The 26,643-nt window shown below is 43.8% G+C and overlaps 1 protein-coding gene across 2 annotated transcripts in view; it reads right to left on the bottom strand.

The window, feature by feature from the left end:
* LOC126416314 (protein borderless) overlaps nt 1–26,643 on the bottom strand; it is a 461,225-nt gene that overhangs the window by 47,629 nt on the left and 386,953 nt on the right. For both annotated transcript variants that reach the window (XM_050083976.1, XM_050083975.1), the window contains 2 exons: nt 20,396–20,586; nt 14,005–14,223 (listed from right to left, as the gene is read on the bottom strand). In XM_050083976.1, the coding sequence (XP_049939933.1) occupies nt 14,005–14,223; nt 20,396–20,586 (410 nt within the window). The remainder of the gene's footprint in view (nt 1–14,004; nt 14,224–20,395; nt 20,587–26,643) is intronic.

Genomic DNA, 26,643 nt, shown 5'->3' with positions numbered 1-26,643 from the left:
TCTCTCTCTCTCTCGTCGTTTATAATCTGTTTTCTTCATGGTAATGCATGCCTTCTATATACGGAAATTTTCTTTTAAGACTGTGGTATAGGCTGTTGCTGAATTTTAGTATTTTTAAAACTGTTTCTATTTTAGTTAGATGATGCTTGCAGGCTTTTGGTTGAGGTGTTCAGAAAATGTGCAACGGGAGCTGTAACCTTTTAGAGCTCCGAGGTGTTTTGAATTTTTTGTTTTACAGTCTTTGCATATGTTTCCTATGTTTTTTTGTTTTTTTTTTTTTTTTTTTTTTTTTTTTTTTTTCGTCATCAGTCTACTGACTGGTTTGATGCGGCCCGCCACGAATTCCTTTCCTGTGCTAACCTCTTCATCTCAGAATAGCACTTGCAACCTACGTCCTCAATTATTTGCTTGACGTATTCCAACCTCTGTCTTCCTCTACAGTTTTTGCCCTCTACAGCTCCCTCTAGTATCATGGAATTCATTCCCTCATGTCTTAGCAGATGTCCTGCCATCCTGTCCCTTCTCCTTGTCAGTGTTTTCCACATATTCCTTTCCTCTCCGATTCTGCGTAGAACCTCCTCATTCCTTACCTTATCAGTCCACCTAATTTTCAACATTCGTCTATAGCACCGCATCTCAAATGCTTCGATTCTCTTCTGTTCCGGTTTTCCCACAGTCCACGTTTCACTACCATACAATGCTGTACTCCAGACGTACATCCTCAGAAATTTCTTCCTCAAATTAAGGCCGGTATTTGATATTAGTAGACTTCTCTTGGCCAGAAATGCCTTTTTTGCCATAGCGAGTCTGCTTTTGATATCCTCCTTGCTCCGTCCGTCATTGGTTATTTTACTGCCTAGGTGGCAGAATTCCTTAACTTCGTTGACTTCGTGTCCATCAATCCTGATGTTAAGTTTCACGCTGTTCTCATTACCTTCGTCTTTCTCCGATTTACTCTCAAACCATACTGTGTACGCATTAGACTGTTCATTCCGTTCAGCAGATCATTTAATTCTTCTTCACTTTCACTCAGGATAGCAATGTCATCAGCGAATCGTATCATTGATATCCTTTCACCTTGTATTTTAATTCCACTCCTGAACCTTTCTTTTATTTCCATCATTGCTTCCTCGATGTGCAGATTGAAGAGTAGGGGCGAAAGGCTACAGCCTTGTCTTACACCCTTCTTAATACGAGCACTTCGTTCTTGATCGTCCACTCTTATTATTCCCTCTTGGTTGCTGTACATATTGTATATAACCCGTCTCTCCCTATAGCTTACCCCTACTTTTTTCAGAATCTCGAACAGCTTGCACCATTTTATATTGTCGAACGCTTTTTCCAGGTCGACAAATCCTATGAACGTGTCTTGATTTTTCTTTAGCCTTGCTTCCATTATTAGCCGTAACGTCAGAATTGCCTCTCTCGTCCCTTTACTTTTCCTAAAGCCAAACTGATCGTCACCTAGCGCATTCTCAATTCTCTTTTCTATTCTTCTGTATATTATTCTGGTAAGCAGCTTCGATGCATGAGCTGTTAAGCTGATTGTGCGGTAATTCTCACACTTGTCAGCTCTTTCCGTCTTCGGAATTGTGTGGATGATGCTTTTCCGAAAGTCAGTTGGTATGTCGCCAGACTCATATATTCTACACCCCAACGTGAATAGTCGTTTTGTTGCCGATTCCCCCAATGATTTTAGAAATTCTGATGGAATGTTATCCATCCCTTCTGCCTTATTTGACCGTAAGTCCTCCAAAGCTCTTTTAAATTCCGATTCTAATACTGGATCCCCTATCTCTTCTAAATCGACTCCTGTTTCTTCTTCTATCACATCAGACAAATCTTCACCCTCTTAGAGGCTTTCAATGTATTCTTTCCACCTATCTGCTCTCGCCTCTGCATTTAACAGTGGAATTCCCGTTGCACTCTTAATGTTACCACCGTTGCTTTTAATGTCACCAAAGGTTGTTTTGACTTTCCTGTATGCTGAGTCTGTCCTTCCGACAATCATATCTTTTTCGATGTCTTCACATTTTTCCTGCAGCCATTTCGTCTTAGCTTCCCTGCACTTCCTATTTATTTCATTCCTCAGCGACTTGTATTTCTGTATTCCTGGTTTTCCCGGAACATGTTTGTACTTCCTCCTTTCATCAATCAACTGAAGTATTTCTTCTGTTACCCATGGTTTCTTCGCAGCTACCTTCTTTGTACCTATGTTTTCCTTCCCAACTTCTGTGATGGCCCTTTTTTAGAGATGTCCATTCCTCTTCAACTGTACTGCCTACTGCGCTGTTCCTTATTGCTGTATCTATAGCGTTAGAGAACTTCAAACGTATCTTGTCATTCCTTAGTACTTCCGTATCCCACTTCTTTGCGTATTGATTCTTCCTGACTAATGTCTTGAACTTCAGCCTACTCTTCATCACTACTATATTGTGATCTGAGTCTATATCTGCTCCTGGGTACGCCCTACAATCCAGTATCTGATTTCGGAATCTCTGTCTGACCAGGATGTAATCTAGTTGAAATCTTCCCGTATCTCCGGGCCTTTTCCAAGTATACCTCCTCCTCTTGTGATTCTTGAACAGGGTATTCGCTATCACTAGCTGAAACTTGTTATAGAACTCAATTAGTCTTTCTCCCCTTTCATTCCTTGTCCCAAGCCCATATTCTCCTGTAACCTTTTCTTCTACTCCTTCCGCTACAACTGCATTCCAGTCACCCATGACTATTAGATATTCGTCCCCTTTTACATACTGCATTACCCTTTCAATATCCTCATACACTTTCTCTATCTGTTCATCTTCAGCTTGCGACGTCGGCATGTATACCTGAACTATCGTTGCCGGTGTTGGTCTGCTGTCGATTCTGATTAGAACACCCGGTCACTGAACTGTTCACAGTAACACACCCTCTGCCCTACCTTCCTATTCATAACGAATCCTACACCTGTTATACCATTTTCTGCTGCTGTTGATATCACCCGATACTCATCTGACCAGAAATCCTTGTCTTCCTTCCACTTCACTTCACTGACCCCTACTATATCTAGGTTGAGCCTTTGCATTTCCATTTTCAGATTTTCTAGTTTCCCTACCACGTTCAAGCTTCTGACATTCCACGCCCCGACTCGTAGAACGTTATCCTTTCGTTGATTATTCAATCTTTTTCTCGTGGTAACCTCCCCCTTGGCAGTCCCCTCCCGGAGATCCGAATGGGGGACTATTCCGGAATCTTTTGCCAATGGAGAGATTATCATGACACTTCTTCAATTACAGGCCACATGTCCTGTGGATACACGTTACGTGTCTTTAATGCAGTGGTTTCCATTGCCTTCTGCATCCTCATGTCGTTCATCATTGCTGATTCTTCCCGCCTTTAGGGGCAATTTCCCACCCCTTGGACAAGAGAGTGCCCTGAACCTCTATCCGCTCCTCCGCCCTCTTTGGCAAGGCCGTTGGCAGAATGAGGCTGACTTCTTATGCGGGAAGTCTTCGGCTACCAATGCTGATTATTTATCAAAATTTAGGCAGTGGCGGGGATCGAACCCGGGACCGAAGACGTTTTGATTATGAATCAAAGACGCTACCCCTAGACCACGCGTTCAAGTCCTATGTATACCGACTGACAAGTATTGCATGGAAATTCATGTACGCCTAATATGTTGAATTTACCTGTTCGTCTATCCTGTTTTCTGAGCTACTTATGTACTGTGTCGTCTGGCCTACATACTATTTGAAGTATCTGTTTGATGAATTATGTAGGCTCCCATTAACATTCTGTCCTACAGTATTCGTATATTCAACTGGAGAAAAATGACCGCCTCTCTAACAAACTCATCTCTCTGTGTCTTATTCCCATGATCCATACAGGAAACGTACATTAGTGACAGCATAATGGCTACACAGTCATACGCAACAAGGTTTCGAGATAACTATGTCGTCTTTGTTACCAGGACACCCATTTAAGATGCCAGAGCATCTCTGTTCCACTTTCCTGTGGGCTATACTGGCATGTTATCGCCCAAACATCACGTCTGTGTAACCATTAGAGGACTGCTACGGTGCTGAAATTATAATGACTTCAAATTTTGGTGCAGTATGCTAGAATCTGTCCCATTTGTGTGTGGTTTCTTTTACAGATGCAACACACTTTCAAAGATCTGGTTTCTCAGAACAGCTGTGTGAATGTCCTCGTCATTAGAAACTCTCTCTCTCTCTCTCTCTCTCTCTCTCTCTCTCTCTCCCACATGTTCACTCAGCCTGCCGAATTAATTGCGTGGACATTGTGTTGTCTGTGGTCTATATCGATGGCCTCCCTTCCAGATTAGCATCAATCACGTGTGTGCGTCCTTGCTCAAACTGTTGGCACCATTTCACTACTGTGGGGCAGGACAATGCATCTGGTTCGTATGCCGCCAGAATTTCACGGTGAATCTGTATGTCATTTAGACGTTTTACTCGCAAGACTCCTGCAGTCCTGCGTACTTCAGCTTTGGAGCAACTTCCTAGTTGCAGCGTCATTTCAGTCGCACCCTGAGATACATCTGCTATCTGTACCGTAGCAGAGCTGTGTCTACAGGCAAGTCACAACATGTACTCTCTTCTGAAAATGCGTCTCTTTAAGTATTTCTTTCAGCTTCCTTCATTACTATGGTGTTGCAGTTTTTTCTATGTATAGTCTGTGTTTCCACTGAGCTATGCTGCTTGACAGTAACACATCAAGTTGTTTTCGTCCTTAAATTATGTGCACCAGGGTACATATTATCAGTCATAATAACACACAGAACAGTCTCTCATGACGCTGATAACTGTCAATCATTTTCACTCGTTTTTGGAGTTTAGGGGGTACATTAATGGAAATAAGTTAAAGCGGAGGTTAACACTGTGTACAAACAGCCAATTATAAAAGTTAGTGCAGATGGTTTCTCTTTGTGGTCTCAGACGCTGGAATGCAACTGTGCAGTTTATCATATAATACGGTAGCTGTGGCTCGGTGTGTTCACACAATGGAATTAAAAATTGTGGAGAGGTGAACGACAGTCGCTTGAAAGTATCTTGTGATATGGGCATAGATTTTTGGCTGCCGGGCAAGGCTAGTGAAACTTGTGAAAAGCGGTTTCACAGTTTGACTAGTGCATTATAGAGTTCGGATTGCTGACCAACGCAGCTACAATACATTTAAGTAGGCTGTATTCATAGCTGTGCGGTGCTAAAAAGCCATTGCGGAAACACTGTACGAGGCGCCGTTAACGCTGTGTAGGGCCGCCACAGTGCAGGAGTGTGGCGTAGAAGCCTTCTTTCAGTAGTGACAACGCATTCACCTCCGTACCCTGGGGCTGGTGATGCGGAGCTCACGTGTCTAATTTTCAACAGCCTCCTTAGATTTTTTTGTGTAGGAAGCGTTTGGAGTGAGGTCCAGTCGCCTTAGTGAGGCCGTTTGAGTAGCTGCTCGGTAAGTCAAGCAGCTAAACTGACATGCAGTCCGCCGAAACGATAACAAACAAAAAAGCTTACACCAGACTGGAAGCCACAACGCATTTTCAGGGGTTGGAGAGATGTATGGAAACCGTGAGAAACGCGGGCTTGAACATAAATGCAGATGTTATCCAAGCCTGCAGTTTGCGCTGTTATATTTGACCACTAACGGCACCGCTCCAGTGTCCTCAATACGGTGCGTATCACACGTGGTCGGAACACTGTTCCGTGTAGTTATGAGAGCATTGCGTTGGGGCTAAGAGAAATCGAATGTGCCGGCCGCGGTGGTCTAGCGGTTCTGGCGCTGCAGTCCGGAACCGCGGGACTGCTACGGTCGCAGGTTCGAATCCTGCCTCGGGCATGGGTGTGTGTGATGTCCTTAGGTTAGTTAGGTTTAAGTAGTTCTAAGTTCTAGGGGACTTATGACCTAAGCTGTTGAGTCCCATAGTGCTCAGAGCCATTTGAGCCATTTTGAAATCGAATGTGGCCAAATTGTTGGTGCTCGTATGATGGGTGCTTCCGTAACCAGGGAGTCGAATTGTTTAGCGTTTCAAGAGTCAGCGTATCGAAGATTTATACTGCATGCAGAGAGAGCGTAAAAACATAATCCACTGAGTCACAACGTGGACGAAACTATGTGCTGAGGGACAGTGTGAGACGCTCATTGAACAGGATTTTGATGAAAAATTAGAGAACGACAGGTTCCAAAGCCACTTCAGAACTGTATGTCGCAGTTGCTCACTATGTCAGCACCGAGACAACACGAAGGGAGCTCAATAAGCTGGACGAAATGGCATCCTAAAGGCCCTCACAAGTGATGGAAATGCCCGTAACAGGAAAACGTGTGCCGAAACCATAAAACCTGCATTTTGGAGCAATGGAAGAAAGTTATTTAGTCGGATGAGTATTGTACCTCTCTGTTCCCAACTTGTGGCCGAGTTTACATCCCAAGAATCAAAAACAGCGGGGATATGGTGACAATTTGAACAACATGGTACTCCATGGACCCCATGGACGCTCTGCAAGGTCGCATTACTGTCTGTCATCATGTAAGCATTTTGGCTGATGAAGGCCATCACATGGTAAAGTCTTCGTCCTCCGATGGTGACGTTGTATTCCAGAACTCCACAACCTATGTTCACAAAGTTCGTATGAGCGTAACGATGAACTGTCGCAACTCCACATCAACAGATCTCAATATTATTCAGGTTTTATGGTCTACTTTGGAGAAAAGAGGGCGTTATGACCATCCACCTCCATCAACCTTGCCTGAATTTAACACTATTTTGCAGGAAAAATCTTATAAGATTCCTATCAAAAACATACAGGACCCGTGTTTGCTTGTTCCGAGACGACTGGAAGCTGTTTTGAAAGCCAACGGTTTTCCTACACCATATTATACTCGGTAATGTGTTGTGTTTTGGGTGTTTCCATACTTTCCTCCATTTCCTGTATGTTTCCCGTCCGCCTTCTCCATACTAATACAGTTTGTGATCAAAAGTATTCGGACTACTGGCTGAAAATGACTTACAAGTTCGTGGCGTCCTTCATCGGCGATGCTGGAATTCAGTATGGTGTTGGCGCACTCTGAGCCCTGACGACAGCTTCAACTCTCGCAGGCATACGTTCAATCAAGCGCTGGAAGGTTTCTTGGGGAATGGTAGCTCATTCCTCATGGAGTGCTGCACTGAGGAGAGGTATGGACGTCGGTCGGTGAGACCTGGCACGAAGTCGGCGCTACAAAATATCCCAAAATTGTTCTGTAGGATTCAGGTCAGGACTCTGTGCAGGCAATTCCATTACAAGAATGTTACTGTTGTGAACCACTACGCCAGAGGCCGTGCATTATAGACAGGTGCTGGATAGTGTTGAAAGATGCAATCGCCAACCCAGAATTACTCTTCAACAGTGGGAAGCAAGAAGGTGCTTAAAACAACAATGTAGCCCTGTGCTGCAATAGTGCCACGCAAAACAAGGGGAGCAAGCCCCATCCATGAAAAACACGACCACGCCATTACACCACCGCTTCCGAATTTTACTGTTGGCACTACACACATTGGCAGATGACGTTCACCGGGAATTCGCCACACCCACACCCTGTCATCGGATCGCCACATTGTGCAACGTGATTCGTCACTCCACACAACGTTTTTGCACTGTTCAATCGTCCGATGTTCACGTTCCTTACACCAAGTGAGACGTCGTTTGGGATTTACCGGCGTGATGTGTGGCTTATGAGCAGTCGGTCGACCATGAAATCCAAGTTTGCTCATCTTCCGCCTAACTGCCATAGTACCTGCAGTGTATCCTGATGCAGTTTGGAATTCCTGTGTGATGGTCTGTGAAGATGTCTGCCTATTACACATTACAACACTCTTCAACAGTCGACGGTCAGTCAACGGACGAGGTCGGCCTGTTCCTTTTGTGCTGGACGTACCCCTTCACGCGTCCCCGTCACTATCACATCGGAAGCAGAGGACCTAGGGATATTTAGGACTGCGGCAATCTCGCGTACAGACGTATATCACAAGTTAAATCCAACCACTTGACCACGTTCGAAGTTCGTGAGTTCCACGGAGCGCCTCATTCAGGTCTCTCAAAATGTCTAATGACTACTGCGGTCGCTGATATGGAATACCTGGTAGTAGGTGCCAGCGCAATGCACCTGTATGAAAAACGTATGTTTTTGGGGGTGTCCGGATACTTTTGATCACAAAGTGTAGTTCCCAAGTAGACACCCAACCAGGAGACACGGATAATAAGTATATGCAGGTGCTAGTTGCTTAGTGAGTACGTTAAGGACAAACAGCACAGCACCGTATTTCAGAGAGTGTCTTAGGATTAAACTGTAGTCTCCACCAAGAAGTGTTGACCAGGGCATTATACGACATTAGTCGTAGCTGACTGGATCTAGGACTGCATCAGGCTTAAAAGTAGATGAATGCACCTGAACATTGGTCTGCATTGCATACACAATTTTCATACCTGTGTTAAGTTTCTATCAATAAATTGTAGATAATCCGTGTTGCCATAATTTCTGCTGTAGGTTGTCCAACACTGTTTCGCCGTGCGACGACATTGTATATACTTCCAGTGTGCATAGAAGTCACCTCATAACAGAAGCTGCTTTCGGTAGCTGGAAGTTTTCTTCCTGCCACATGGAAATGTTTGACGCCAGGTGCATTTTGTGAATACAACATTCTTTAAACACAAGTTTTAAATAATCTACTTAATTTTCTATACTGAAGCCTAGTTTTTGGTTCATGGCTCCAATTTTGTGTTGCAAATATTAAAATAATAGAGAGAAAATTCCGATCTTTAGTAAATGATAGATAGTACCTTTTGCGTTTTGAAACTAAGTTATTTTGTAACGAAATCCCCGCATTTTTCTGTATATTGTCATTAAGAACAAGTACTCATCCGCCCTTGCCTATTCCACTAGCAAATGGCGTACGAGAAGAATGTTGGCCAAACTTTGTATTAGCTCTAATAACTCGAATATTTTCATCGCAGTCATTTCCCGAAATGTATCTTGGAAGAAAGTAATATGTTGCCGGCTCTTCCCAGAAGGTACTCTCTCGACATTTCAGTAGTAAACTTCTCCGTTATGCACAACGCCTCCTTTGTGCAGTCTGCTCTGGAATTTGTGGAGCATCTATGTAACGCTCACTCGTCGACTATACGATTCCGAGACCATTTTGGCCGACAAGAGCACTCCACAGTGCAAAGTTTGTTCCTCAACTGTGATGCTGTGTTCCGGGACGACAGGGCTCCTGTTCACACAGCTTGCAGCGTCCAGGACTGGTTTCGCGAGTACGAGGATGAACAGTCGACAGATCTCAATACTACTGAGTCTTTGTAGTCTGCTCTGGAGGAAAGGGTGCGTTGCCCATACCCATCTTCGTCATCGTTACCTGAACTTACCACTATTTTGCAGGGAGAATAGCATAAAATTTAGTTGAAAACTGTACAGGATCTTTATTTATCCAATGCGAAGTGGTTGCAGGCTGTTTTGAATGGCAGCGTGTTTCCCACACCTTATTACGCAAAGCAGGCCTAAAGTGTTTCCATGTTTTTTTTCTAACTCCTGTAATCATTACTAACAACTACCTAGTTATTACAGCGCTTGCTCCTCCCCTTTGCTGAATGACGGATCTCTTGTGACTGCAACTGGGTCCCCTGTGGGCGGCCATTCTTCTCAGCCGCCTTGTCCCGTTCGCGGGCAGAAAGTCTCCTCCACTCCATCGATCGGCCTCCGTTATGCAGACAGCACGTTACGTAAGCATGCAGAAAGGTCATCTCGCAGTAGACCGGCAGCAGACGCAAGAGATTTTCACCGTATAAGCTGCGCAGCGGAATCAGATGTGTAGGAAAAGTCCCCAATTCCTACGTTATTCAGTCACTCAAAAATTCATATGGGGTTATGTACAAGCATAAGCAGGTAGTTTTTCTAGTCTCGTTCTTTCGCTCTACCCATACCTACATACAAGTTCCGCACACACGTTCCACAAGCGACAGTGAGGAGTATAATAGAGAACAGGTCGTATCAACGTTCGCAATTTTCATTCCCAATATGGTAATTCTCGTACTAATCGAGGAAAAAAGACTGTATATACGCCTTTGTATTCACCGCAATTTCTCATACATATGACATGACCCCTATATGAGACATACCACAGAGACACTATAACTGCCACACAGTCTTCTTCGAATACTCATAAAAGCGTTTCGTGACAAATATTTCATCTTATTCTAAGATTTGCCGTTTAAGTTTCTTGAAAATTTCACTGGGACTTTCTTGTGGGCAATAGCGACTTCTTACGACCCTTTGTACGCGTCTCTTCATTTCTCCTATTTCTGCCGTCATGGCAATTTTTTAAGAACTAACACTGGAGCAGTACAGTGTTATTCATAAGTACCTCTGGGATTTAGGAAGACGAATGCAAGAAAACTAAAGAACATACAACACTTCGCCAAGTACTAGTAGCACTCACACACTGAGGGTTCTGCACAAGCTTAATAATGTATTAAGATAATTCATCCATTCTGGGAATCAAGAATCTCGAGCATTTTTTGCGACATTGTTTTTTAGTCCTACTCATACAACTACACTTACAAACGAAGTTTTTTTTACAGGCTACGAGCCCTCAAATAGAAATTCGTCCTTGAAATAGAAAAAAGTGTCCAAGATAAATGATATTAGGTCAGGTATTAAAATTACTTTGCTACCTGTCAGACAGTTTATGTTATCGAGCAAATGATCAGCACTTTTTGTTGCTGCATACTGAGCCCTTTCTGGGCCACTTGCAGCTCTAAAAAGGGTAATAAAGGTCTTTTTTCCTCTAGTGATGGGGTTATGGACATCACTGTTCTTCTCAAATCGTAAAGGATTATTTGTGACGAATTTCGTTAGTAAGTATGTGTAACATCGCAGTTAAAATGCCTTGCTCCTAGAAGAGGTGGACCGCTGGTGAGCAACACATATTGTCCATATTGCCCGCTTTTGTGCAAACAATATTTTATTTCTAAGTGATACGTTACCTAGAAAACGTTTCCATTTGACGTTATCGAGTGGAAATGTGATTCGTTTGTCTGCAAGCCTAGCAGTTATACGAAGGGCAAACGTAGCTGAACTTAATTTTTTGAGAAACTCAGTAATATGTGTCTTCCAAGTTTACGTCAATAAGCACAACCAAAAACTGGGATCATTCTAAGCTAGCTGATGGCTCCTGTTCATGCGCTATGTCACTTGTTGGGATTATTGTATTTGTTGTACAGAACTTTATTTAGTGAGTCCTGTCAAAATGTATGCAGAGTTCATTTTCAAAAAAAAAAAATAAATAAATAAATAAAGAAAATAAAATTTAGAAATATCATTAACAATCTCTTCAGTGGCTTTCTCTCTAGTGGTATTTATTATAACACTAGTGTCGTCTGCAAGAAACGAATAAACATTCTATATAGACACTCAAAACATTTTAACAATATTTTAATCACACATATTTTGTCTTGATAGTAACAAATAAAAATAATGAAACAGAAATTCCACATTTCAACAACGGAATGTGCTAGTCATTTGTAAAATATTCAAATAAATGTAATAAACTTTGTTAAAAATAAATTGGCCAAGTGCGAGTGGAGCTCGCCCACTGAGGGATATGTACAAAATTATGTATATGAATAGTTCATCCATCTCGGAAATCGAGAATCTCCATGATTTTTGCCTATGATCGATATCGATAATGGCAAGATATAGGTTCTGGGAATTGTAAGAGCGAATAAGAATTTCTAGAGTAGTTCCTGAGACTAGTTGGGATATAGAAAAAGAAGCGAGCAGGGAACTTCAGTTTATGCATGAAGAGAGACAAGATTAATAAACTCTTTTTTTATTTAGTTACTAAGCGTGACTACAGTTTACATATTGTGTTTTAACGCAGCAGAATTTTCTGTCACACTTGTAACGGATGATGAATGCAATGTAAATTGCAGTGGCAAAAATATATAATTGCAGTTTACCCATTTTCGGATGTTTTTCATTTACTTGTACTGTGAAACCTTCCATCTTGCTAAATTTCATGTTTCTAAGTCAACGGGAAGCACTATATAGGGTTTGATGATCGAGGTTGCGAGTATCAAATTAGTTGACGTAAATGGCCGTATCTTTTGATTGCATTGATTTAGAGGCTTACATTTTTTATATCGCCAAAGGACCATAGACCTTAGTTGTTGATATAAATTTCAACATGATACGTTTACCCGCTCCTGAGAAAAAGGGATCTTAACAGACTAATAGACAGACAGAGTGACAGACAGACGGACAACAAAGATATCCTACACTGACGAGCCAAATCATTGTGACCACCTGCTTACTAGCTTGTGTCATCGTGTTTGGAACGAAATACATCACTGACTCTTTGTATCAAGGAACCGACAGTTTTTTGGCAGGTTTGTGGAGATATGTGCCGTTAGATGTCTACATACAGGTTACATAATTCGCATAAATAACGGATCGCTGAAACGCTGACTTGCGCATGCGGTAATGGCGCCCGATACCGACCCCAATGGTTTCCGTAGGATTTACATTAGGCGAATTTGTCGCCGAGATGACAACGTGAGTTTCCTAAAAAGCTGCTCTAACCATTATAGCACGGTTATGGCTCAGAGACATGAACCGCTATACTGCTGAAAAACGACATCGCGGAAGACGTTAAGTATGAAGGGATGAAGATAGTTCGCAGCTGTTAGCGTGTCTTCCATTAGTAGCACAGCTCCCACGCAAGCGCAGGAGAGTGTCTCAAATAGTATAACACTGCTCCCATCGGCCTGCGTACTTCGTGCTCTACGCGTTTCGAGCCGCTGTTCACCTCGATGACGGCGTTTCTGGAGACGAGAATCGACGTCGTGTGAATGGGCCTCCAGTCGGGTAGACCGTTCGCCGGGTGCAAGTCTTTCGATTTGACGCCACTTCGGCGACTTGCGTGTCGATGGGAATGAAATGATGATGATTAGGACTACACAACACCCAGTCCCTGAGCGGAGAAAATTTCTGATTCAGCCGGGAATCGAACCCGAGCCCTTAGGATTGACATTCTGTCGCACTGACCACTCAGCTACCGGGGGCGGACGCCATCGACATTATGAAGCAAAAATGTGATTCAGCCGAAGAGCCGACACTTATCAATTGATTGACGGTCGAATTCCGATGGTCCCGTGTCCAATGCAGTTGCAACTGATGATGTCGTTGGGTTAACACGTGAGCACGTAGGGGTGGTCTGCTGTGGAGCTCCGTGTTCAACAATGTACGATGTACGGAACAACGTACGATGAACGGCATGCTCCGAAACGCGTGTGCCTGTAGCAGGATTGCACTCTTTCGGCAGAGATGCCATAGATGAGTATCTATCATACTTTACAGAGCAGACTAGCTTCTGAACCCCATGTTCTATGATGAATCGTGGACAACCATTTAGTGCCTAGTGGTAGTTTTATCGTCCTTCTACGTCCATCCGCAGATGCTCACAACAGTAGCACGTGAACATTCGAACAGCTTCGACGTATTGGAGTTAGTCGTTCAAAGGCTTTGCGTCATAATAATCTATCCTTTGTGAAAGTCGCTTATCTTATTGTTTTTCAGCATTTTCAGGCCATATGTTCGCTTGGGTGATCCTCTGCCCGCGTCTGCTCCGGTTATACACATTGTTACCGCGTCACGTGTCCGCAACGCCACCGGTGGTCATAATGTTCTGGCTCATCAGTGTCTAAGGGTTCTGTCTTTACCGACTGAGGAACGCAGTCCTAAAAATTAGGTAACCGGATTGCATATTCATTGCTTTCCACCCTCCCTCTATCATCCATTCACTTCATGTCGACAGATTTAATTCAATTGTACGATAAAATGGTTTATGCATGCCTATTTTCTTAGCCTGTGCAAACTAACGTTGTTAGCTGCAGTACACGGCAGCAGCGCCACTACGCGTGTAGCTGTAGTGAGAGAGAGAAAGAGAGAGAGAGAGAGAGAGCCGCTTACCCGGAACCAGACGATGGTGGGCCGGTGGGCCTCGTCGCCGTCGACGGCGTCGCACGGCATGACGACGGAGTCTCCGGCTCGCCGCAGGTACAGGTTGTGGGGCCTCACCGTGAAGACGGGCGGCCGCTGCACGATCACCGTCATGGGCGGACTAGGGCCCTCCGAGCCCAGCTCGTTGGTGGGCGTGCACGTGTACCTGCCACCGTGAGACTCGTCCACCTGCGAACAGTATCCCGTCTTAAGCAGGAATTACACGATACACCTACCGTATACACAGGTCTGCACCAGCGCCCCGAGCGTACAAGTCTGGAAGTGATATATTTTTCGTTAGCCCTTATTACACGGTACACCTAACTTGTAAGTTTGCACCAGCGCTCTAAGGTACGTATTCGGACTGTAGACGTATTTATGTCGTTGGGTGTGAATGTTGGCATTTTTTTGAAGCTGATGTTCATTTATACTGAAATATCTGAGAGGCCTAGCTTCGTATTTATTAAGCATTTATTTTTATCCCGTGCAGCTAGAATGAAATTAGGCCTACGTTATGATTATACACAATTATGAACCGAAGCTTTCATGTCAGGCTATTATCTGTGTTAACGTTCCATAGCATTTTAGACATGCAGGACTCAATTATCTACGCAGCATTTGCCCTGATAGTTTTCTCCTTAGTTGTTAGGAGAAGGGCAGAACCACGACTTAATGCCAGGAGTAGGAATCGTATTCGATCTTGATTGGGTGGCACTTTTGTTATACGCCCGTACGCAAGATTTCCACACTCCTAAACATCCCTAAGTCCACTGTTTCCGATGTGATAGCCAAGTGGAAACATGGACACGCGCAGCACAAAAGCGTACAGGCCGACCTCGTTTGCTCACTTGCAGAGACCGCCGACAGTTGAAGAGGGTCGTAATATGTAATAGGCAGACATATATCCAGACCATCACACAGGAATTCCAAATTGCATCAGGATCCACTGCAAGTACTATGACAGTTAGGCGGTAGGTGAGAAAACTTTGATTTCATGGTCGAGCGGCTGATCATAAGCCACACGTCACACCTGTAATTGCCAAACGACGCCTCGCTTCCTGTAAGGAGCGTAGACATTGAACGATTGAACAGTGGACAAACGTTGTGTGGAGTGACGAATCACGGTACACATTGTGGCGATCTGATACCAGGATGTGGGTATGGCGAATGCCCGGTGAACGTCATCTGCCAACAGTAAGATTCGGAGTCGGTGGTGTTATGGTGTGGTCATGTTTTCCATGAAGGGGCTTGCACCGCTTGTTGTTTTGCGTGGCACTATCACAGCACTGGCCTATATTGGTGTTTTAAGCATCTTCTTGCGTGCCACTCTTGAAGAGATTCAACTGAGGGATCGCGATTTTATCTTTCAACACGATCGAGCACCTGTTCATAATGCACGGCCTGTGGCGGAGTGTTTATTGTTAATAACACTCTTGTAATGGACTGGCCTGCACAGAGTCCTGACCTGAATCCTATAGAACAATTTTGGGATATTTTGTAAGGCCGACTTCGTGTCAGGCCTCACCGACCGGCATCGATACCTCTCCTCAGTGTAGCACTTCGTGAAGAAAGGACTGCCATTCGCCAAGAAACTTTCCACCACCTGACTGAAGGTATGCCTGTGAGAGTGGAAGGTGTCTTCAAAGGTAAGGGTGGGCCAACGCCGTACTGAATTCCAGCATTATCGATGGAGGGCGCCACGAATTTGTAAGTCATTTTCTAAAATGGTGCAAATGGCTCTGAGCACTATGCGACTTAACTTCTGAGGTCATCAGTCGCCTAGAACTTAGAACTAATTAAACCTAACTAACCTAAGGACATCACACACATCCATGCCCGAGGCAGGATTCGAACCTGCGACCGTAGTGGTTGCTCGGTTCCAGACTGCAGCGCCTAGAACCGCACGGCCACTCCGGCCGGCAGTCATTTTCAGCCAGGTACTTTTGATCATATAGTTAATGAAGGAGTTTAGGCCCGAAGATCCACACAAATTTAGGAACTTCGTCAGAATGGATGTGCCTTGTATTGACAAGCAGCTGCCGATCATATAAGACGGACGGCCAAGAAAACAGTAATGAGCGAAGCTATTTCACAACAGTGCGACCACAAAGATGCAAAACGGCTTTTACAGTGCTCACTGCTCGGGGCCGGCACAGTTCCTCTAACTCCTGTGGCTTTGTCTCAACATTATCCTTCCTGCCATTCTGAAATAGTACAAGAGATCCAATCAAATCAAACACGTGCGGTACTTTCACTAACTAAGGTGATACGTACACATAACATGTAATTACATGTAAGTTTACGTAAGACAATATATATTAAGTATCTGACATTTGTAGACGAACCTTATTATTGTACAACCTATCTATCATATGGACACTTTTCCTTGCTGTATGCCTCAATAAGCACCCTTATATTTTCTTTGTTCCATTCCATTTATACAAGAAGAAGCTATCTTTAGACATACAGACGTTCTCAACAGCTATACAAGAAAGAAAATTTTCATTTGTTTTTATTCAGAATTTTAAAAAAATTACTCGTTGCAATATGTGTAGAAAATCTCGCGCAATAGCGAAAAACGTCCACAAGAGCGTAATACCGGCCTTAAGCACAACATCTGTTCTGGTGAAGAAAAAAAATAGCTCACTCTAGACTCCAATGCGGGATTCTTTACATGCTGTTTCCCGATTCACGACCTATGATAGTTGACGCTTGCCGAGGCATGAACGGACGAATGGAGATTCCATTGTTGCCGGTTCCAAGCGGTACGCACATGTACGTGCTTTGCACTTCACCAAAGCGTGTATCCTGCAGATTACGTCTCCCGCTTTTTTTCTGTACAATTAGTCGCTTACCACTACCATCGGCGATGAAATAAAAGTTCACTAAATAACTCGCTACGATCACGTTTAATGCTCGTAACAGCTACGACATTCACAGCAGAGCGCTCCGAACATTGCTGAACGCTCGTCGCCGTCCGCGAATGCGTGTCTTAGGTGCGCAGAGCCTAAACTGGACAGCCGTCGTTCATGACTCCAACTTCAGCAACGCAAAAATATCGGTAAGAAATATCGTGCAGGGAATATATTCGATAGAAGGAGAATATCTGACTAAACCCTTAAATTAAGAAGATCTTTATTACACACGGATCCCTTGTTCAGAAGCTCATTGACTACAGACCACATTAGATAGGTATTTCCTTAAATATAATATGCACGAAGTTTGTGTGTTGTAACAAGTATACTTATACACAAAGAATAGGCTCTCTTTACAGTTCTTTCAAATGGTTCAAATGGCTCTGAGCACTATGGGACTCAACTGCTGAGGTCATTAGTCCCCTAGAACTTAGAACTAGTTAAACCTAACTAACCTAAGGACATCACAAACATCCATGCCCGAGGCAGGATTCGAACCTGCGACCGCAGCGGTCTTGCGGTTCCAGACTGCAGCGCCTTCAACCGCACGGCCACTTCGGCCGGCCTACAGTTCTTTGTCTGACAAGTTGTCATAAGTCTTCAAATAAAAGTTGTTATAAAATTATCAAGGTCCTTGACTGAGATACATACCGTATTTGCAAGTCTCTTGTCCGTGGGTGTGAACGTTGAGCGCATCTTAGCTACTCACTGAAGCAGATTTAATTCTTGCCCACCTCGATACTCACAGCCACAATCGTTTCCTCATGGCTCCAGGCTACAGGGTGTGAAGTTAGCGATACTCGTACCGACTTCCAAATTTGTCGAAACATGGTACACTGCGCTAGAAAAGTAAGGATCGCCTTTTGGAAACACCGTAATTGACTCCCACTGTGGAGCATCACTTTGAAATTTGGCTGAAAGGAGACTACAATCTTCCTCTTAATGGCGCAAAAGCATGCCGCGTAGCGACGTCACCTTCAAACTCAGCGAAGCTTCAAAAGGGAAGGTGTCGACACGTGCGAAAAAACGCCACAGCTCAGAAGTTCATGTGACGTGAAAAGTGTTAATGACGTCACATTGGCCCCACATTTCACCACAATCCTGCTCAACACCACCGTGGACCTGTCATACGATGGGAACGTCGTCACAGGCCCTCTCACCCACATTTCATCCCTTCGTTTGGCGCCTTTGTGTCATAGCCACGACACAAAGCGTTAACATCACGCGGTTTGCTTATGACAGGCCGATAAAAACACACCGCAGCTCAGAATGGACACGATAAGGTCCCAGGGGATGGCTTAGAGGACGCTAATTCCCTCACATTTCGCAGTCAAAAACGACAGTTGCAGTGCGATGAGCAACAGCAAGGAGTTGTTGATAATCTCAGTTCCTGCTGATATCTGCGTGACGTTTCAACCCCTCTCTACATCATGGACTAACAATCCCACTGAACGTGATCTCATTCCTTTAGAGAGTAATGCGACCGCAGATTATGCTCTAGTAGGGGGTGGAACCACCAGCCCAGGGAATACTCTAAACCATTCAACGATATCTGACATTTATCCGAAGTAGCGATGGACACGTAAGAGCCTTCAGCCCTCCTGTTTTCCGCAGCCCTGAGGCGTGATGACGTGGGAGTTCAGCATCAACATGTGCGGAAATAAAACGGCAAAGGGTGGCTCTAAAGCCTCGCATTTTGGCAACAGCTTCGGTGCACCCGCCCACATTTACTGACAATTTTAAATTGGTGTCAACATTTCTGAAGATACGTTTCTAACGCGCTCAATAAAATTCCGTGAGTGGTACCGAGGGTGTTGCCGAAAGGATGGATCTTAAAGTGACCCTTCGACGTTTTATTCCCGTACATGTTAATGTTGCACTCCCGCGTCATCGCACCACAGGAGGGCGAAAAATAGGAATGTTGAAAAAGTACAGGTACGCTTTGCTGCATCGGTTAAATTAATGGTTTGGAACGGTCTCCAGCGGTTCCAACCTGTATGGCACAGCAAAAATTGCGGTCACGCTGTACTCCAAAGGGGTCAGATCACGTTCGATGCGGATGCAGCCCATCAATATCCTTAGAGAAAGGCTGAAACGTTCCAGGGTGTCAGCAGTGTTAAAGGTTGTCAAGAACACCTTGCTAATGTCAACGCTTGGTGACGCTGTTCTGACCTCCATCGGAGAGACGTCAAACGAAGGGGCGAAATGTGGGTAGGAGGGGTCGTGACGACCCCCCATCGTGTGACACGTCTGAGATGACGTTGGGCGGAACTGTGAATTTTGGTGTCAATGTGACATCATCAACCCACCTTATAGGTCACGTGAACTTCTCTGATCTGCGGCCTGTTCTTCGCATGTGTCAACATCTTGTTGTTTGAAGCGTCGCTGAGCCCAAGGATGACATCACAAAGCGCCATGCTTTTCCACCATCTCAGAGGAAGGTTATAGGTACCTTTGAGCCAGATTTCAAACTTATGCGTCCCAATGTGAGGCATGTACGGGGTTTAGGAAAGGTGATCTTTTAATTCCGTTGCGCAGAGTATTTTGGAGAAACGATAAAAGTTGTAAGGTCTTTGTCGTTTATCGCTGTAATTTATAACACAACAAAGAAACTGATTGCTATCAGTGCGTGTGTCTTTCATATGTGCAGTACTGCAAAGAAATAAAATTATGTTTCTCATTAGTTTCCTTATATCTAAAACTAATACTCGTCTACAAAATATATTTAATATAAAAGAAATCACAGATTAAATGTGAAGAAATATTTGCACTCGAAAGAACTGTATGCTTTACTTTTCAGAACTATGCTAATTGGAAGCTTAAAACGTAAGACACATTGGTTTTCAGGATTGTTAGTTTAGTTATTTGATGTAACTAATTAACATGAAATTTCATTCACATCGTTTCTATATACTGTGCTTTGTAATAAAGAAATTTCCTACAAATTACATACCTGTCGTAAGCCCACTGGACGCACTGAGGACATCAGTGGCTGTCGTGCAGACACCTAAACGTCACCTGCCTCCGATGTTTATTACTCACTATAAAAGAAAGCACGAAACGAAGAAGCGGACGGGCGCGAGGTTCGGTCACCACCATAGAAGGGAAGTGCAATACTCACTGCTAACTGGTGTGCTGATTTAGGTAGAGTCCAGTCAGTTGGTGAAAAGAGGGGGCTGGGAGGGTTGTGAGATGTTGAATCACTGCTCAGAAAACAACCGTGTAGTAGTAATAATACAAAATTGGACGACAAGACGCTGAGTGTTTTAGAAATTATTCTGCCACCTTTTAAGTGAATGCGCACAATATTTCTAATTGTTAGCAGCGCCAAAACACGGGACGTTTGATGTCCTGTGTAAGGCTTACGCTGCTCGGGTCATGACAGCCCAAGAAAACGGGACGTCCCGCGACGGTCAGCTCACCTGGGGACAGTCTGGTACACGCACCTTGCTGAAGTAGAGGGAGCCGTTCCTGCGCGAGAAGACGCCCTGCACGTTGAACGGGTCGAACAGGAAGCCGTCCTTCTCCCAGCGCAGGTTTGTGAGGGGCGGGTTGGCGCGGAAGTGGCAGTCCAGCACGGCCGGCCGGCCGTACGGCAGGAAGATCTCGCGCGCCGCGTACACCACCTTGGCCTTGTCTGCAACACTCGCCGCAACCACACGCACGCTCAGCACCGGAGCTCAGATCGGTTGTCATACTTAGCTAGCTACTTTCATGTTCCATGCATCATTTGTACAAGTGGCGTTCAATAAAGAATGCAACACATTTTGTTTTTTTCGGCCAATTTCCGCTGAAAAAATGGCTAATTTGTTGTGGAACAGCCCCTATAGCTTCCTAAAGTTCCGATAGGGGGCGGCGCTATAGATTGCCCTCAAAATGGCGTCTGTAATGGAAGTACGTTGCAAGAATAGAGGTGTCATTGAGTTCTTTTTGGAGGAAAACTAGAGCATCGCAGATATTCGTAGGCGCTTGCAGAATATCTACGGAGACCTGGCAGTGAACAAAAGCATAGTGAGTCGTTGAGCGAGACGTCTGTCACCATCGCACAAATGTTCCACAATCCTGTCCGGTCTAACGGGTGTTGGCCGGCTGCACACAGCTTGGACTCCTGGAATGTTGGAACGTGCGGACACTCTTATTCGAGGTGATCGCCGAATCACTATAAAGCACCTCGCTGCTCAGCTGGATGTCTCTGTCGGTAGTGCTGACAACTCGTCCACCAGCAAGACGTTGGCTTCGACGCCGACAAGTATAGTGGTACAATCAGGGCCTACAGGCCCTCCCAGTAAGTTGGCGTAAGGACGTCGCAGTGAACGGTGATGATATTGACAAGATAGGTTTTTGTAAGAAAAAGAGTGGGGAATAATATGGCGTACAGGAATCCTGAAAAAAACCAACATACTTTCAGAAAAATAATGTGTTGCATTACTTACAGAACGCACCTAGTCCTATTAGTCGTAATGATGTGTCACTTCACATTAATGTTACACATTGTTATGAGAGTAGGAAAAGGGAGAGAAGGAAACATAGTGGGTGAATATGGATTGGGAGAGAGAAATGAAAGAGGAAACCTCTGGTAGGATTTTGCACAGAGCATAACTTAATCATAGCTAACACTTGGTTCAAGAATCATGGAAGAATCCTGGAGATGTTAGAAGGTATCAGATAGATTATATAATGGTAAGACAGAGATTTAGGAACCAGGTTTTAAATTGTAAGACATTTCCAGGTGCAGATGTGGACTCTGACCACAATCTATTGGTTATGAATTGTAGATTAAAGCTGAAGAAACTGGAAAAAGATGGGAATTTAAGGAGATGGGACCTGGATAAGCGGAGAGAACCAGAAGTTGTGGAGAGTTTCAGAAAGAGCATTATGGAACGATTGACAGGAGTGCGGGAAAGAAATACAGTAGAAGAAGAATGGGTAGCTCTGAGGGATGAAGTAGTGAAGGCAGCAGAGGATCAAGTATGTAAAGAGACGAAAGCTAATAGAAATCGTTTGGTAACAGAAGAGATATTCAATTTAATTGACGAAAGGAGAAAATATAAAAATGCGGTAAATGAAGCCGGCAAAAAGGAATACAAACGTCTCAAAAATGAAATCGACAGGAAGTGCAAAATGGCTAAGCAGCGATGGCTAGAGGACAAATGTAAGGAAGTAGAGGCTTATCTCACTAGGGGTAAGATAGATACTGCCTACAGGAAAATGAAAGACACCTTTGGAGAAAAGGGCACCACTTGTATGAATATCAAGAGCTCAGATGAAAACCCAGTTCTAAGCAAAGAAGGGAAAGCAGAAAGGTGGAAGGAGTATATACAGGGTCTATACAAGGGCGATGTACTTGAGGACAATATTATGGAAATGGAAGAGGATGTAGATGAAAATGAAATGGGACATACGATACTGCGTGAACAGTTTGACAGAGCACTGAAAGACCTGAGTCGAAACAAGGCCCCGGGAGTAGACAACATTCCATTAGAGCTACTGACGGCCTTGGGAGAGCCAGTCCTGACAAAACTCTACCATATGGTGAGCAAGATGTACGAGACAGGCGAAATACCTTCAGACTTCAAAAAGAATATAATAATTCCAATCCCAAAGAAACCAGGTGTTGACAGATGTGAAAATTACCGAACTATCAGCTTAATATGTCACAGCTGCAAAATACTAACCCAAATTCTTTACAGACGAATGGAAAAACTGGTAGAAGCCGACCTTGGGGAAGATCAGTTTGGATTCCGCAGAAATGTTGGAACACGTGAGGCAATACTGACCCTACGGCTTATCTTAGAACATAGATTAAGGAAAGGCAAACCTACGTTTCTAGCATTTGTAGACTTAGAGAAAGCTTTCGACAATGTTGACCGGAGTACTCTCTTTCAAATTCTTAAGATGGCAGGGGTAAAATACAGGGACCGAAAGGCTATTTACAATTTGTACAGAAACCAGATGGCAGTTATAAGAGTCGAGGGGCATGATAGGGAAGCAGCGGTTGGGAAGGGAGTGTGACAGGGTTGTAGCCTCTCCCCGTTGTTATTCAATCTGTATATTGAGCAAGCAGTAAAGGAAACAAAAGAAAATTTTGGAGTAGGTATTAAAATCCATGGAGAAGAAATAAAAACGTTGAGGTTCGCCGATGACATTGTAATTCTGTCAGAGACAGCAAAGGACTTTGAAGAGCAGTTGAACGGAATGGACAGTGTCTTGAAAGGAGCATATAAGATGAACATCAACAAAAGCAAAACAAAGATAATGGAATGTAGTCGAATTAAGTCGGGTGATGCTGAGGGAATTAGATTAGGAAATGAGACACTTAAAGTGGTAAAGGAGTTTTGTTATTTGGGGGGCAAAATAACTGATGATGGTCGAAGTAGAGAGGATATAAAATGTAGACTGGCAATGGCAAGAAAAACGTTTCTGAAGAAGAGAAATTTGTTTACATCGAGTATAGATTTAAGTGTCAGGAAGTCGTTTCTGAAAGTATTTGTATGGAGTGTAGCCATGCATTGAAGTGAAACATGGACGATAAATAGTTTGGACAAGAAGAGAATAGAAACTTTTGAAATGTGGTGCTACAGAATAATGCTGAAGATTAGATGGGTAGATCACATAACTAATGAGAAGGTATTGAACAGAATTGGGGAGAAGAGGAGTTTGTGGCACAACTTGACAAGGAGAAGAGACCGGTTGGTAGGACTTGTTCTGAGGCATCGAGGGATCACAAATTTAGCATTGGAGGGCAGCGTGGAGGGTAAAAATCGTAGAGGGAGACCAAGAGATGAATACACTAAGGAGATTCAGAAGGATGTAGGTTGCAGTAAGTACTGGGAGGTGAAGAAGCTTGCACAGGATAGAGTAGCATGGAGAGCTGCATCAAACCAGTCTCAGGACTGAAGACAACAACATGTAAATATGGCTGCGGGCTGACCATTGAAAAAGATTTTTCTTAATTTATTTTTTATTTTTGTTTATTTTCTATGCAGATGTGAATTACTTATTCCTGCCCATCACGTTCCACATATGGTCACATTTCCGACCCTTCCAGATATGCTAGAACTGTCTGTTACTGTGGCTTCCAGCTGGTGGGGGAAGGATATTCTGGTTCAGCCTGAGGAGGAAAGGATGAACTTCCTCTAATCCTCCTGAATGGGTGGCTGCTGTATCCGTCTAGGCTGATTTGTCGGGTGACGAAATAAATAAATAAATAAATAAATATGTATATATATATATATATATTTGTTCGTTATATATTTGTTTGTATATTTTTTTGTAATTCATACAAATCCACAATTTTATTCATATGATGATGAAATTTTGCACACTTTACCTTCAAGGCTAGAGGAAGATCACTGTCTACATAAGATTTCGCAACCTGACATGAAACATATATCCATATAATATACGAACAGAAAAGGTTGTTACCAAAAGTCTCTAACAGTTCTTGGTCGATTTACTTCAGATTTCTACACGATCCCGTAATGAATATTGCTTCAAAGTTTTTGTTCGATTTATATACTTCAGATTTCTATATTCAGATGAAACAACTAATATAGGTAATGAAAAATTAAATGCCTAACAAACGAAATATATCGTGATAAACTGAGCATGATCCCTGCCGCGAGAATATATCACATCGGTGATACCCGTCTTGGAGATAATACCGTCACACGTCGCTATATGGCGGGACGTGCGGAAGCTCGACAGTTTGACAGATACATGATTCTAAACACTTATTTACTGATTCGTTGTCGTTCTTATGACATATACACTAAAAGATATTTTAGTCCGTGTTTTACAGTCATTTTTGTTATTAAAATCCATAATGGCATTCAAATGTTAAGACAGCTCATGGACATGGTAACAACAAAAGTCGCTAGATCACGGCCTGTTCAAAAATTTAGCAGAACGCGAGGTTTCCCGACTTGTGACTAGTCTGTTTGAACATTTGAGTCACGCTCAAACACAGACCTACTTGAAACAGTGAAAATTTGGCTAAACAATAGAAGAGGAATTTTCCAAAAACACAATAAGATACTTATCGCAAAACGTAACAAAAGATGGCAAAAGTAATCATTTTTCCACACAGGTGAAGACGTACACTTTCTTCACATTCCGTTGACACCCAATGATTCAAATATGAGCTTCCATTTAAGGCGATTGCAGCTTCCCATGTGGCTTGCATTCGCTATGAGTATCAACAAGGTACAGGGGCAGTCACTTTGTGTGGCCGATATTAAACATTCTGGGAAACGACAAGCACTGCAGCTAGTAACACAAAACAGCAGGAGCCTTAACATCTGTTGCTGAAAATGTTCGTAAAACCATGGCTGACGTCAGTACTTTACAGAAGTGATGTAAGCAGGAGTAGGAAGTGCCCAATGAGAATACCTGCATTTTGCTCCGGTTTCTAGTTGGCTGAAAGGTCTGTATGTTACATAATTTCGAGGAGACCTTTTGAAGATTTTACAATTGGTAAGTCGGCCTTCAGCTCTCCTGGTAATGAGGTGTCAAAGAGTGGGCCCTATGGGACGAAATCTGTATTTTACAGTCGTTATCTTTTCGGAGTTATGGAGTTAGCGTGATCAATGAAGTTGAAACTTCCTGGCAGATTAAAACTGTGTGCCCGACCGAGACTCGAACTCGGGACCTTTGCCTTTCGCGGGCAAGTGCTCTAGTAAATGGTAGAGCACTTGCCCGCGAAAGGCAAAGGTCGCGAGTTCGAGTCTCGGTCCGGCACACAGTTTTAATCTGCCAGGAAGTATCATATCAGCGCACACTCCGCTGTAGAGTGAAAATCTCATTCTGGAATCAATGAAGTTATTTTTCCAATATGGAAACTTTACAAGGCATTCTTAAGTGCGATCCCGTGCGCGAGCTTGAATTCTGCTCACATACTTTCCTATTTTTCTCACCTAGTATCGCGCATTAGTGAGCTGAGATTTGTTCGGTCAAAAGAGGTCTCAGATCTGAACATGGAGTCATTAGCTGAAAACTTTTGGAAATTTGTGGTAAGATCTTATGGGACCAAACCGCTGAGGTCGTCGGTCCCTAAGCATAGTCGGCCGCTGTGACCGAGCGATTCTAGGCGCTTCAGTCCGGAACCACGCGGCTGCTACGGCCGCAGGTTCGAATCCTGCCTCGGGCATGGGTGTGTGTGATGTCCTTAGATTAGTTAGGCTTACGTAGCTCTAAGTCTAGGGGACTGACGACCTCAGATGTTAAGTCCCATAGTGCTTAGAGCCATTTGAATCATTTGAACTCTAAGCCTACATACTACTTAATCTAACTTAAACTAACTTACGGTATGGACAACACATACATCCATGCCCGAGGGAGGACTCGAGCCTCCGACGGGGGGAGCCGCACGGGCCGTGAGAACCCCTCAGACCGCGCGGCTAGCCCACGCGGCTGTGTCATTAGCTGCTTGGAAGTGGTGTTCAATAATAGCGACAGATTTCGGTACGGTTAACTGGAAACAATAAATTTCATTTGTTTCCGTAGGGATTTGGGGGGGGGGGGGGGGAGAGTCGACTTTAACGTACCAATGTCAGCGAGATCACGAGGTCATTAGAGAAGAAGTACAAGCTCAGACTACGGAAGCATGGGGAAGCACGTGAAATTATCAACACTGCTTCAAATTTGGCCGTATGTTTATTCAGTGTAGGCTTTACTGCATTAATACACGTGGCAG

This window comes from Schistocerca serialis, chromosome 8 (genome assembly GCF_023864345.2).
Source record: "Schistocerca serialis cubense isolate TAMUIC-IGC-003099 chromosome 8, iqSchSeri2.2, whole genome shotgun sequence".
Lineage (NCBI taxonomy): Eukaryota > Metazoa > Arthropoda > Insecta > Orthoptera > Acrididae > Schistocerca > Schistocerca serialis.
This window is presented reverse-complemented; position numbering and strand designations above follow the sequence as displayed.